The sequence below is a fragment of the Lepisosteus oculatus genome, chromosome 1, assembly GCF_040954835.1.
Source record: "Lepisosteus oculatus isolate fLepOcu1 chromosome 1, fLepOcu1.hap2, whole genome shotgun sequence".
Lineage (NCBI taxonomy): Eukaryota > Metazoa > Chordata > Actinopteri > Semionotiformes > Lepisosteidae > Lepisosteus > Lepisosteus oculatus.
Window position 1 is genome coordinate 26,485,891 of NC_090696.1, and position 12,082 is coordinate 26,497,972.

The following is a 12,082-nucleotide window of genomic DNA, read 5'->3' on the forward strand; positions in this document are numbered from 1 at the left end:
TTCTTTGTGATCACCCGGAATATTATACACCTTGCTCTTGGAGTGATTTTTGTTGGACAAAGTAACAATGGTGTTGCATTTTCTCCATTTGCACATTATCTGACTGACAGTGGATTGGTGAAGCCCAAAGTCGTTAGATATCGTTTTGTAACCTTTTCTAGGTTACAAAACCTTTCGAGTCTGAAAGTCTAAAAAACAGACTTTTTTGTCTGAGGTCCTTAGAAATCTCCTATGATCAAGGCATGGCATGCGTTCACAAACCTATGAGTGAAGACTCAGGTTTATGTTTTTTCCAATAAGGCAGGGCCACCCAAACTCACACCTGATTGTCATCCCATTGATTGACACTCCTGACTCTTATTATCCCCTTAACTGAACTGATAATTCCAGAGGTTCACATACAGTACTTTTCTGACAAAGACATTTAATGTTGGATCATTTTGATCAATAAATTAATGAAAAAGTATATCCTTTTGTGTGCTATTTGTTTTATTGGGTTCTCTGTATCTATTTGTATGACTTAGATGAAGATCTGATCACATTGTAGGTCAAATTTATGCAGAAATTCAGAAAATTCTAAAAGATTCACAAACTTTCTAGCATCACTGTATTTATTGCTGACATGACTTCAGAAATGTGATTAGCTTTAAAGTATGTAAGGAATGATTAAAAGAAGTTGACAGTGTGCTTTCAGATTTTAATAAATTCTTTCTGTTTGAAAGTGATATATAGGATACCATTAAAAAAACAATCTTACTCAGTTTTCCTTTTAAATTAAGTTTTATTGAACAAATGATTATCTATTCTTAGTCTATAAGCCGTGAAAAACTGCTTTTAAAGCTAAATGTGCAACTCTACCACGTGACTTAACAGAATATTAAATTCTACCAGTGATGCAGAATGTTTGTAGTTCAGCCGTTAAATAAGATTACATTATTCCAAATCGGATTACTTATAGGCCCCTATTACCTGCCTCATTAAGATATCAATTTGACACCAATATGAATTTAGTTTTCTTTAATATTCTAAAATCTGTTTTTCTGGGTAACAAAATGGTATTATAATAATGATAATGTTGCTTTATTAGCCCTATACAATTTCTTGCATTAGGAATTTGTCTTTTCACATACCCCAGCTTGCTCTCCATGAGACACACAGACAGGGAGAGAAGCTTGGGGTCAGAGCACAGAGTCAGCCATTGTACAGCGCCCCTGCAGCAGTTGGGATTAAGGGCCTTGCTCAGGGGCCCAACGGAGTAGGATTCCTCTGCCGGCCGCGGGATTTGAACCGCCAACCTTCCCATCACAGACACAGATCCTTGGCCACAGAGCCACCGCTCCATACAGTACGAGATTCACTACCCTCAGTAGGACGTATTACTTTAATTATCAATCAGTGTTAAACTGCACTTGATTTCAGGCAGAGTGCATTAATTAAACTCATACCGTACAATCACAGTTCATGGAAAAGCCACAATGGGGAACAAATACGTAGTTTAAATCAGACTGTTTCGAAATAAAATGAAATGGTCTGGTATATCCATCAGTTTATTATGCTAGTCTTGTATTTTCTTTAAATTATCATCATTTGGCTTCTCTATGTAACTTGTCATTTTTATTCAGTGTACTATTTGTTCTCCAATAAGAAAATGAAATTTCATGAGCTGTGTACATGCCTACAGTATACAGTATAATGTACATTGTTTCACAATGTTCATTTGTATTTTTTGTTGATTAACACTGTAATATGTACTGAAATGAACAGGGATATTCCTATGTAACCTTGATTTGGTTTTTAATATTAGGAATTTTCACACATGGGCCCAAGTTTACACCGTAGCTAGAGAGACAATGTTTTTACAAACATGAATGGTGTAGATAACACGGCATCTGATCAGTGCATTTTATAAGAAAGAAGCACTGAAGAAAACATGCAGATGTTCAGAGGTGCATTCTGCTATCTCTGTGCCCCACAATGAACCCAACTGGAAGGTGCTACTCCCACTACTTTCCAGATCAAATTTCACCTCCTATTGTTGTAGGGATGGAAACACTTTGCTAATTTGATCCTGGACACAAATGGCTACATCTGTTTAAAAAACTGAATTGAGCAGACTGGTGCAGAGCATTTTCCAGGGCATTTGTAACACAAGGTATCCACACTTGGAATTCACTTCAGGTATTTAATCTAAAAGCACAGCTTGTCCATGGGCTCTTACACATCTACAGTAGCTGCTGGTGCAGTGCATCTCCAAAACAGGCATTAGAAATCAATCATCAGGCATCCAGTTTCAAATGTAACTGTGCTTTAATACAATAAATAAGTGGCATAAACAGCGTGCACCACAGATAGCTGGACCAGCTGCATGTGTGGGAATGCGTGGCCAATTCTCAATCTTTTATAAAATGATCACCTTGGGGGCTAAGTAGCTTTTACATTTAGAAGTACAGTAAATATGAAGCTGGATAATCACAACTCCCATGCTAAAGTATAACATAAAATAAAAATAAAAATATTGAATATATAAATCCTGATGTATTAAAAGCAATTGCAAACAAAGTAGTTTACAGGGGGAGTAGGGGTTGTGTTGTATTAACCTTGAATATTTTTTTTAAAAACAACTTAGCTGGTAAGCATCACATATCACATCTCTTTTGGATCCTTTGGGATAAGAAGTTCTATATATACAGTACCTGTAAGTGAAAGCAGTTTTGTGGTCTTTCACTCATTATTTTAAAATGTCTGTAGCTCTGTCTGTAGCATGGCAGGGTTAAGCCATCAATAAAATCAAAAGGCCTTCACTACAGGCCTTTCACTTATAGCTGTGTGGTTCTGTACAAATCACACCAAAAGAAAAATAGAGTTTTCCAAATAACATTGACAACCCCTGAAAATACTGTTCTTTTTCTAAAATAATTATGCTGTGATGTCCTGCCTTGTTTAAAACATTTTTAAACTAACAAGTCATTTTCACATTATAGAAAGAAGAATCAGATCAAAGGGATCCTATCAGTCTGAGCAAAATGTACGTATAGAATTGTATTTATAGAAAACGATGAACAATCAATGTATTCTTTTGCATTCAAAATAAAACTCTTAAGTATAACTTGGAACTTTTAATTGTGGAATATGATTTTTCTCCTCTTTCTTTCAAGCCACCCCCTATCTTTACCAGGTTTAATTCTCCACTAAGTTACACTCACCATCAGTTCTCTTTGGTCCTCCAGGTTCTTAAGGAAAGAAGAAAACTCCTGCAATGATTCATCTGAAATACAAACAGGTTGTTAACGTAGGGCAATTCGGTTAAAACTAATCACAAACATTTTTAAATACTTATAAAAATTAAAATGCATCAGTGGTGGAGCCTACTATACTTAAATACTGTTATTTAGTTATTGTTTGTAAGTGGCTATTCACACTTTTTGAATACACAGAACCAGGTAACTAATTTTACATTCCATGCCATTCTAGAATCGTCTAGTTGGCTGCCATTCCATTAAAAGAGGCAGAGGCTTTGTCAAGATCCTTCAACGGGGAGTAATATTCAAGATAAAAAGAAAACGTCCTGGGGTTTCAATGTGAATTCAAAAGCACACAGACTTACCAATGCACTTCTCATCATCAGTCTTTGCATCTCCAATATATTCAAATTTAAAATCTCCAAGAGACTGCGCAAACTTGCGCTGGGCCATACCCAATTCTGCAAAAGAAACAATTACACAAATTAAATATTGATGTTTAATTCTCATACACAGTATACAGCCTTCTCCATCCATCCATTTTCTAACCACGCCTTCTAATTCAGGGTGGCGGGGCCTATCCCAGCAGGCAATGGGCAGGGTAGGGGACATCAGTACAGACACAGACACAACATATCTAGGGCCAACTTTCCCAGGTGCCAATTAAACTACCAGTATTATTTTTGGACTGAAGGAGGAAACCAGAACACCTAAAGGAGTCCCACACAAACATGGGGAGATAAACTCCATGCAGATACCACCCAAGGTCAACCCAGGGCCTCAGAGCTGTGTGATGGCAATACTAACCACTGCACCACCATGCTGGCCTATACCAACTTTCAGTGCAACAAATTTAAAGACTGGATTTAAAGAACTGATTTGCATTGCATTACAAACTCAATTTCTCTTCTGGTATAGAGAAAACAGATTCATTATGGGCATCAACTAGCACCGGCGATTGAGGGCTCAGTTGGAATTAAAACTACAAGACAGATGATATTCCTCAGGACAATAGATGACGTATCAAGGTTTCCAGGAAAGTGTCAGCATGACATTCTCAAAATAAGCCTGGTTAAAAGCACAACAAATGACACAACAAAAGAATCTACAAAAATGCATTGAAAACAATTTCATTTATTGAGGTGGAGGCTTCAAAAAACTGTGACTTTGAGATAATGAGGAATCGGCATTTTCATATGAACTATCACTCCAGCTATGTACAAGACTAATGTCAAAAGGTTTTTTTCCCCTCACATATATTACCAAATAAATCCAAGAGGAGGTAAAGGAAATGCTATCGCTATCAAATCCAAACAATTCAAAGAACAGACATTCTTTTCCACAGTGCTTAAACTCACCTACTGTAATGGCACTGCTCTCGTGATATAGAAATCAGACATGAAAATTATTGTGTTGATCCCAGACATTTTTTTCCTTTGCAGCCTACATTCCCTTTATGCCTGTGCTTTATGCTTGTCTAATCTTGTTATTGGTGAAATTAGCTCCGATTTTGAGAAGTGTTGAAAACCTGCAGTGCAGAGCAAAAACTCTACAGGAATTTTGCTTTTAATAACATCTGCTGTGCTATACTTGCTCCAACATTCCACCTGGCTCCCAAGAGCAAAAGCAACACAGAGTGTATTGAGAATTCAAATTTTGTATGCTTAGTCAAGAAAGGACAAATGTAATAAATTACACCATCTCGTTTGATACCAAATAGTGTATTCTTCAGCGCTAGAAAGGTTTCATGCACTCGAGTTAAAGATAAAAAACTATCAATAAAAAATGAAGATGTTGCAGAAACAATAAGAGTTGCCATATTGTCCCAGACAGTGTTTAGCTCAGAAGCAGGAGCAAGGCAATTGTTGACATTTCAGAAGTTCTGCAAACATCCTGTTCCATTCACCTGTTCAGCTGTGGCATCCTGTCTATATTGTACTATTACTCTGAGAAAACCTTTCTGTAACAATGTGTAAAGGACGCACTAAAAGGATTTTTGTATTAGATATTTCCTTGCTACTTCGCATCTTAGCATTTTCATTATTTTGTAATGATAAATATATCACGTTTTACATTGTTAAATTCTATGCAAACCACTTCTGTTTATCATTTGAAAAAAGTTTATCATGTGGGAAACTCCCAATCATTACAAATCACTTGGGGCTTCAAGGCAGTATAACTAATGTATACACACCAGCTTTACATAAAGCCTTTTAAGGTTGATTTCCACATTTTGACACAGTTCACTGTGAATTCTGTCTACTTGCAGTTCAGTCTTAACTGCTGTTCTGTGCTTTCATTTTCTTTGCACCATGCAAAGTAATGGTCAGCAAGCTAAGCTAGATTACAAAACCACAAAGTTCACAATCGGGTACAATTAGTTTCCTCTGCAATGGGTGCAATAACAGATGAGCATTTCCAGCATAAGACATGTAATTGTCTGCCAAAAACAGCTGCCTGAAGGAAAATAATTCAATGCATTCCAAAGCTTAAACGTTTTTGGTTTACTTAATTTAATGTTTCAGCATTTGTCACATACAAAACATTTAATATTTTAGAATGTTTAAGAATGTGTATAAAATGTAACAATTGCATATTTCTAAAAATGTTTTTAAACTATGAGCCTTTATTATAAAATGAAATGTATTAAAAATATTTTGAATACATTTTTACAAATATGTATGCACTTGAAATGCATTTTATTGTAAATTAGAACAGACAGATGAATGTTGAAAACAGCTAGATTAAAAGAACAATGCTTGCAAAAACATTATCTTAAATTGTCTTGAAGCAAGATTACCATCAGCAAACTATTTTAGTCTTATTTCTCAAATAAAACATATTTCAAACTTTAGCAACTCACAACATTAGGCAAACAAATGTGAATTTGCCTCGACTAATCCTAATGTGATTCCATCACAAATTACAGTATGGAAGTTGTGTACACCGTACTCTAAAAGGCCAGAGATGTTCGACCAACAAAGCTATCAAGTGCACCTGTGACTTCCTACAGGAATCATTGTGTTCATCTCCCAGGCTCATTCACAGAATACTTGCTGTGATTCAACAATGGGGTCTGATACAAATAAAACCTTTCCGTGGTCTGCCACGTGGTATACAAATGAGGTGGCAGCACAGATGGTAGTTTTGGGGATAAATGTTTAACATGTTATGGATTTAGGAAAAGAAATTCAATCAAGGTCAAATGTTCATGTGGACTTCAGTACCGTATTAGTTTCTTTAGCACCTTCCTCAGCTGTGGTAAAATGGGTCTCGCATTCAGTCATGAACAAATGAAAATGCAGGAACACAAGGAATCCATTAGTTTAATTCTTTACGTAAGTCAGGTGAGAACAAACTCACTTTCCAATAACAACCCTTTTAGACAGATGGGAATTTCCATGTACAATACCTTAATCAAAACATAAGAGAGCACATTTTCCGCTCAAGATTTGAAACCAGCGACCCACCCCCTTTCTGCTGCTTGATAATCATCAAGGTATCTTAATAAGCATGATAGCTTCAACTGTAGATGCATGCATTAGACTGGGGTAAAAGTAGGCATAGGACAAATACTGTACCTTCTAATGTCAGATTTTGCATCCCTAGTGACAGGTCACAAATATGGTTGAAATTAAATTTCAGGCATTGCACTTCCCACAATATCACAAGCAACATTGGGGCTTATATTCTGTAACATCAGTGCTTTTAATAGGGTTAACCTCATATTCAATAACAACATCAGAAGAAGTGCACAGCCAACGTAATTTTAACACCAGAGAAACCCATTACTCCATGGACATTTTATTAACAACCACCAAGCACTGTTAAAAAATCAGTTTTGCTTAATTTACACACTTTCGCATTATATCAGAAATGAAATATCCTCTTCTAGGGCAACAGTGATTTTGTTTGCTACGCAACATTCTTACTTGTATGTTCAAAACACAATGCTGAAAATACTATGTCTCTGAAATAATAAGCAGTGTGAGGATAACTTGTGTCTTAATCATTACGTTTCTGATCATGGAGTGCTGTTAAGAGGCTAGGAACTGATAACCGTCCAGAACGTCTGGCACGGCTGCTTCACAGCTCACGAACTGTGAAATTCACACGATTCATACGAATGCAACTGGCCGGAAATCTCACATAAGAGCAGGCAGTATGGTATTTTCAGATGGTAACCAAAGAAGCGCTGTGAGCATCAGTCATATCCTCTACATGCCACAGAAATTACCTGTGTAGCACTTCCTTTTGCTACATCTATGCTTTAATAGATTGCACTAATCTAATAAATGTGTTAGATTTTTGGTTCGATAGAACAAAAATAGCTTTTCCCTAGTGCTTTTTTTTTATCAACAATGTTGTTTGTAATATGCTAAAAAGAACTGCATTTTACACGATTCACCAAAAGAGGAGAGCCAGTGGAAAGTTTTGGGCTGAACTGCGTTACCTGGAGAACATTCAGACCCTACTGTAACCCCACACTACAAGAACTACAGTACAAGTTCCTCTCATTGTTGGGATTATGAATAGAAAATGCATGAAAAGTACTTGAGCTACACTCCTTACGGTATTTTAAGAGAGTTAACGTATTCTTCATATTACTTCCTTGCAGAATTTCTTAGCACTCAGGGACAGTTATAAATAGGTCCGTTTTTTACTGAAATCACATTGTGTGATGTTTAAAATGGCTGCGAATTGCCATTTTACTGTTTGATGCACTCATGCCACAACTTAATATAATTAAAAATGCTTTGAAATAGTAACATTTATAACAAGAAAATTGCAAGCATTGCAAGCAAACTCATCACACTATTCAAAATATTTTCTGCAAAACTGAAACTGATGAAGTAATTTCCACAGCATTGAAGTTGCATTTAACACAAAAGCAGAAAACGCCAGGTCTGTAGTGACAAACTTTACTTAGATGAAAAAATACATGATTATAGTCAATTATTATGAGTTAAAATAATTATGCCTTTATTTTCCCTGTACAGGTACTTGTGATTATTTAACGTTATAGTATACTGCAGATGTCAATGAAACTAAGATTATTATAAATGTATCGACTGAGGCTTAAATCCAATCCTGACTTTGACAAATTTGGAAAGTTTGCACATTATACACAAAACAGGAGTGAGTGCAAACAGTTGAAGCAGTAAATCAACCAAATACACATGCATCGTAAAATTTAAATGTGGATAAGCAATACCTTTAGACACCCTCCCCTCAGAGGGAAGGCAACAGACTGGAAAAGTAACCTTTGAATGAGAGGTAGGAATCTGTTGACTCAGCGCTGTACTCTTCTACATAATGTCAGAAAGCAATAAAAAGCATGAGATGGCATGCAGTCATACTGAAAAGTATAGAATTTAACTTGAAGTAATGCTAATGTTAAACAATGCAACAATTAGAACTTACTTAGAGTAAGGTGTTGCCACATTCCAAAAACAAAATCACTGCTGCCCTGGAAAAAGTTCAAAGAAAAGCAACCAGAATGACCCTGTGCCACAAACAGACATCCTATTCAGATGAGATTACAATCACAAGAGGACTAATTACAAATATTCAAACTCCTGAAATGACATACACTAAAAAACTACTTTATGCTTGGAAATAAAACAAGAACCCATGGAACACAGAATTAAAGAGAAGTGCATTCAATACTGTTAGCATGAGACATGTATTTAGCCAAACTGTGGTAGAAATCAGGAGCAAGCTGCCCAGCTGTGCTACTAAGCCAGAGGATCCTTCAAGAAAACACCTCTATCAAATCTTGACATAGTTCCCAAACCAGCTGTAGGAGGCCTATGCGCCTGCTACTATTTCATCCCAGCCAATCTTAACTGCAGTCATAAGTTGCTTGATTGGATCATTTCCGAGTTATTTTTTTCTGCTTCGAGGTGAGGAATTGTATGTTACAAAGCAATAGTTAAGGACAGCCTCAATATGTTTACCAAATGTAATGAAACAGTTCATATTAAACCTATTATGAAGTCAATTAAGGGTTAAACCCTGAGGAGGAACAAAAAAACACTCCTGCTGGGGTTTGTTCCAGCCCTGCTCTCAGTTACACAACTGAACCCTTAATTGATTTAATAATGGGATTAATTTGAACTGTTTAATTGTTTCCAGCACTTGAACAAGTTGGAAGTTGCCTTTAAACGACTACATTTCATAAGTAACATACAATTCCAAACTGGGAAAAATTGCAAAACCCCAAGATACTTCATGATCCAGTCAACACAACCCGCTTTGTAACCATATGTTGATGTGAGCCTGACTACAATTTGTCCGTTTGCAAGACCTATTCCTGGGCCTCAATATTATCTTATCAGTTGTGCTCAAGGAAATTAAATACAGTATGTTATTCAGAAGCCATCTGAAACTACCCAAACCACTAAGTCACAAAATAATGCTAATTCAAGTAACTCAAATTGTATTTCTGTACGAGATTTATGACACACATATACGGATGCCATTTTTATTTGCGATATAATACATGAGAATACAGTTTTTCACTTTCTTATTCAAGTTTAATTTCACTGGCATGACTGATGAATTACAGGGTTTCCAAAGCAATAACAATTTTGCAAAACGTTTAGAACAATAAAATGCTGAAGCTCTTGTTTCCTCAGGATATAACAGTTCACGTACTGGGCAGCCAGTTCTAGCGAGTTTCCTCCCCCCTCCCCAAGTAGGACTGCTAGCTGTTGCAAACTTGCAAGGAGTGAGAATCCTGGGGTTAGATTTGTTATCTGAAGGCATAATGTCTCCCTAATCCAGGAGTATTTGTTGTAGAAGTGTAGAATAAAGCAGTACTGTATTTTCATAAAGAAACTACATCTCTGTCGGTTTCTTCCCATCGGTAGCAGGAACACGGCTTGTCCTCACTTGGCAGCCAGGTCTGCCAGTGTTTCCCAGGTTCAATGTGACTTGTATGTCATCTGAGGTTACTTCTCCTTGTTGTCTCTTACCCTGGTTGGACACTTGGCAAATACAGTATATACTGCCTTTATAGGGCTTGGTAGCATTTGAATTTGCATTATGCTTCTGTGTCCCCCAAGGGGTGAAGTTGTGTTCCTTGGCTTGTGCTCGAAATTTGGCTGACACTCATCTGTGGCCTGTGATCTGTGGATTAGTAGTGCTGTCCTGATCTTGACTGGTGTCAGTGAACTGAGGGGGCTCCTCTCTGGGCTCAGTAGGATTTTGAGGTGACAGGAGTTCTGGTCTAGTCCAGCTTCATAGGTGCCGCCACTATTTCAGTTCCGTTCATTATATTGATTAGCAGTGGGTACCCACCTCATTACTTTTCTTTTTTTTCCCCCAGCACTATGTTTAAAGTTAAAATTGTCTTTTCAATAGCTTCAATGATTTTTATTTCAGTTTAGGTCAAACCACAACTGGAACAATGAAAGGTACTTTCAAACTCCAGAATAAATTTAGTAGATGTCACTCAGTCCAGTGGAGGATCAGCTGCGCTTCCTTTCCCTTCGAGATGCTCTCAGCAGCCTGATATTCAAGCAGCGCGTGGTATTCTGTGCACAGCAAGCACATTGCTCATTACAGGCTTGCACTATGCATTAGTCTGTCTTTAAATAACGCCTGAAGGGAAATACTCCTCATTTTAATTTAGGCCTTGGACATCATTGGGTGTTGTAGCAGAAGGCATGACTCACAAAAGCAAACAAATGTGTAAGCCTATACGGTTGCGTTGTACATTTATTTGTATATATGCACTGCAGAAACGAGTGATGCAATTATTCTACTGATATCAGCAAAGCAATCTGCATGCCTTCTTAAACAAAAAGCCCGTAGCCACAATTTCACACAGGGATTTGTGGCTATTCAAGGAAAGAAACAATCCAATGCAACACATACCAGCATTGAACTTGTGATCCTCACTTTAGCATCCCGAGCCTTTCTCATTTCTCTACACCACAACCCCTAATCAAACACCATTATACTATCTGGAGAGGCTAGAGTGGGGAGCTGCGTCAGTGGGCATGCTGCAAAGAACCGTGTTTTTTTTTTATGAGTAGAGTTTAATTCTACGCTTATTCAAGCGTGAGTTTTAAATATGTTTGGGATGGAAGGGGCTGTAAAACTATGTGAATGTGCGAGTGGGTATACTGTATGCCACGACTGAAAAAGGGTCACTGAAACAGTGGATTTTATTTTTCCAGTGTAGACTTAATCTTCACATGCTTCTCATCACAATATCTGCCTTTCTGTGTTACCTAGGGGTAGCAAACAAACTAATGTAATACCTTAAAAGAAAAGATGCATATCTGTCTTTGAAAAAGTCAAGAGCTGGCATGTACTATATAGATCAACATCCCCGGAACTGCAGTCTCAGCTGGACAGAAGAAAGCCGAACTGATACAGTAACTGTGAATAATGTAGTACGTTATTTCATGAATCACTTAAATGGCTGAAAAAGTAACAAACTATAAAAACTGAACCACAGCTTTCACACGTGCTCATGTCCCAGTTTATATTTTCAGTTCCAGCAGCTGTTTCTTCCAGCACAGCACTGTGCCCCACACCCTAATACTGCCCTGTTTAAGGCTTGTCCAGCTGGTCACTTCTGATAACAATACAGTCGCTCAGATTTTGTTTCCACTAAGCCATGCATTATATGTTTCACAATATTAAAACCTCAAAACGGTTCCAAAACTCCTTTGTAAGATTCTGAAGGCATCGCAATATTAATCAGAGCTTTCTGCCAGCTCTGATGGCCTGGTGGCCATGTCCCAGTGACTGAATATAATCTTTCAACAGGAGTTCAGTTCCCATTGTGAACTAATATTAACAAGAACACATTAAAAGGACTAATG

At 37.3% G+C, this 12,082-nt stretch overlaps 1 protein-coding gene across 3 annotated transcripts in view; it reads right to left on the reverse strand.

Annotated features, from left to right (window-relative positions):
• arhgap10 (Rho GTPase activating protein 10) overlaps nt 1–12,082 on the reverse strand; it is a 73,850-nt gene that overhangs the window by 41,970 nt on the left and 19,798 nt on the right. For all 3 annotated transcript variants that reach the window (XM_006629543.3, XM_069188569.1, XM_069188573.1), the window contains exons 2-3: nt 3,605–3,700; nt 3,204–3,265 (exon numbers count right to left, since the gene is read on the reverse strand). In XM_006629543.3, the coding sequence (XP_006629606.1) occupies nt 3,204–3,265; nt 3,605–3,700 (158 nt within the window). The remainder of the gene's footprint in view (nt 1–3,203; nt 3,266–3,604; nt 3,701–12,082) is intronic.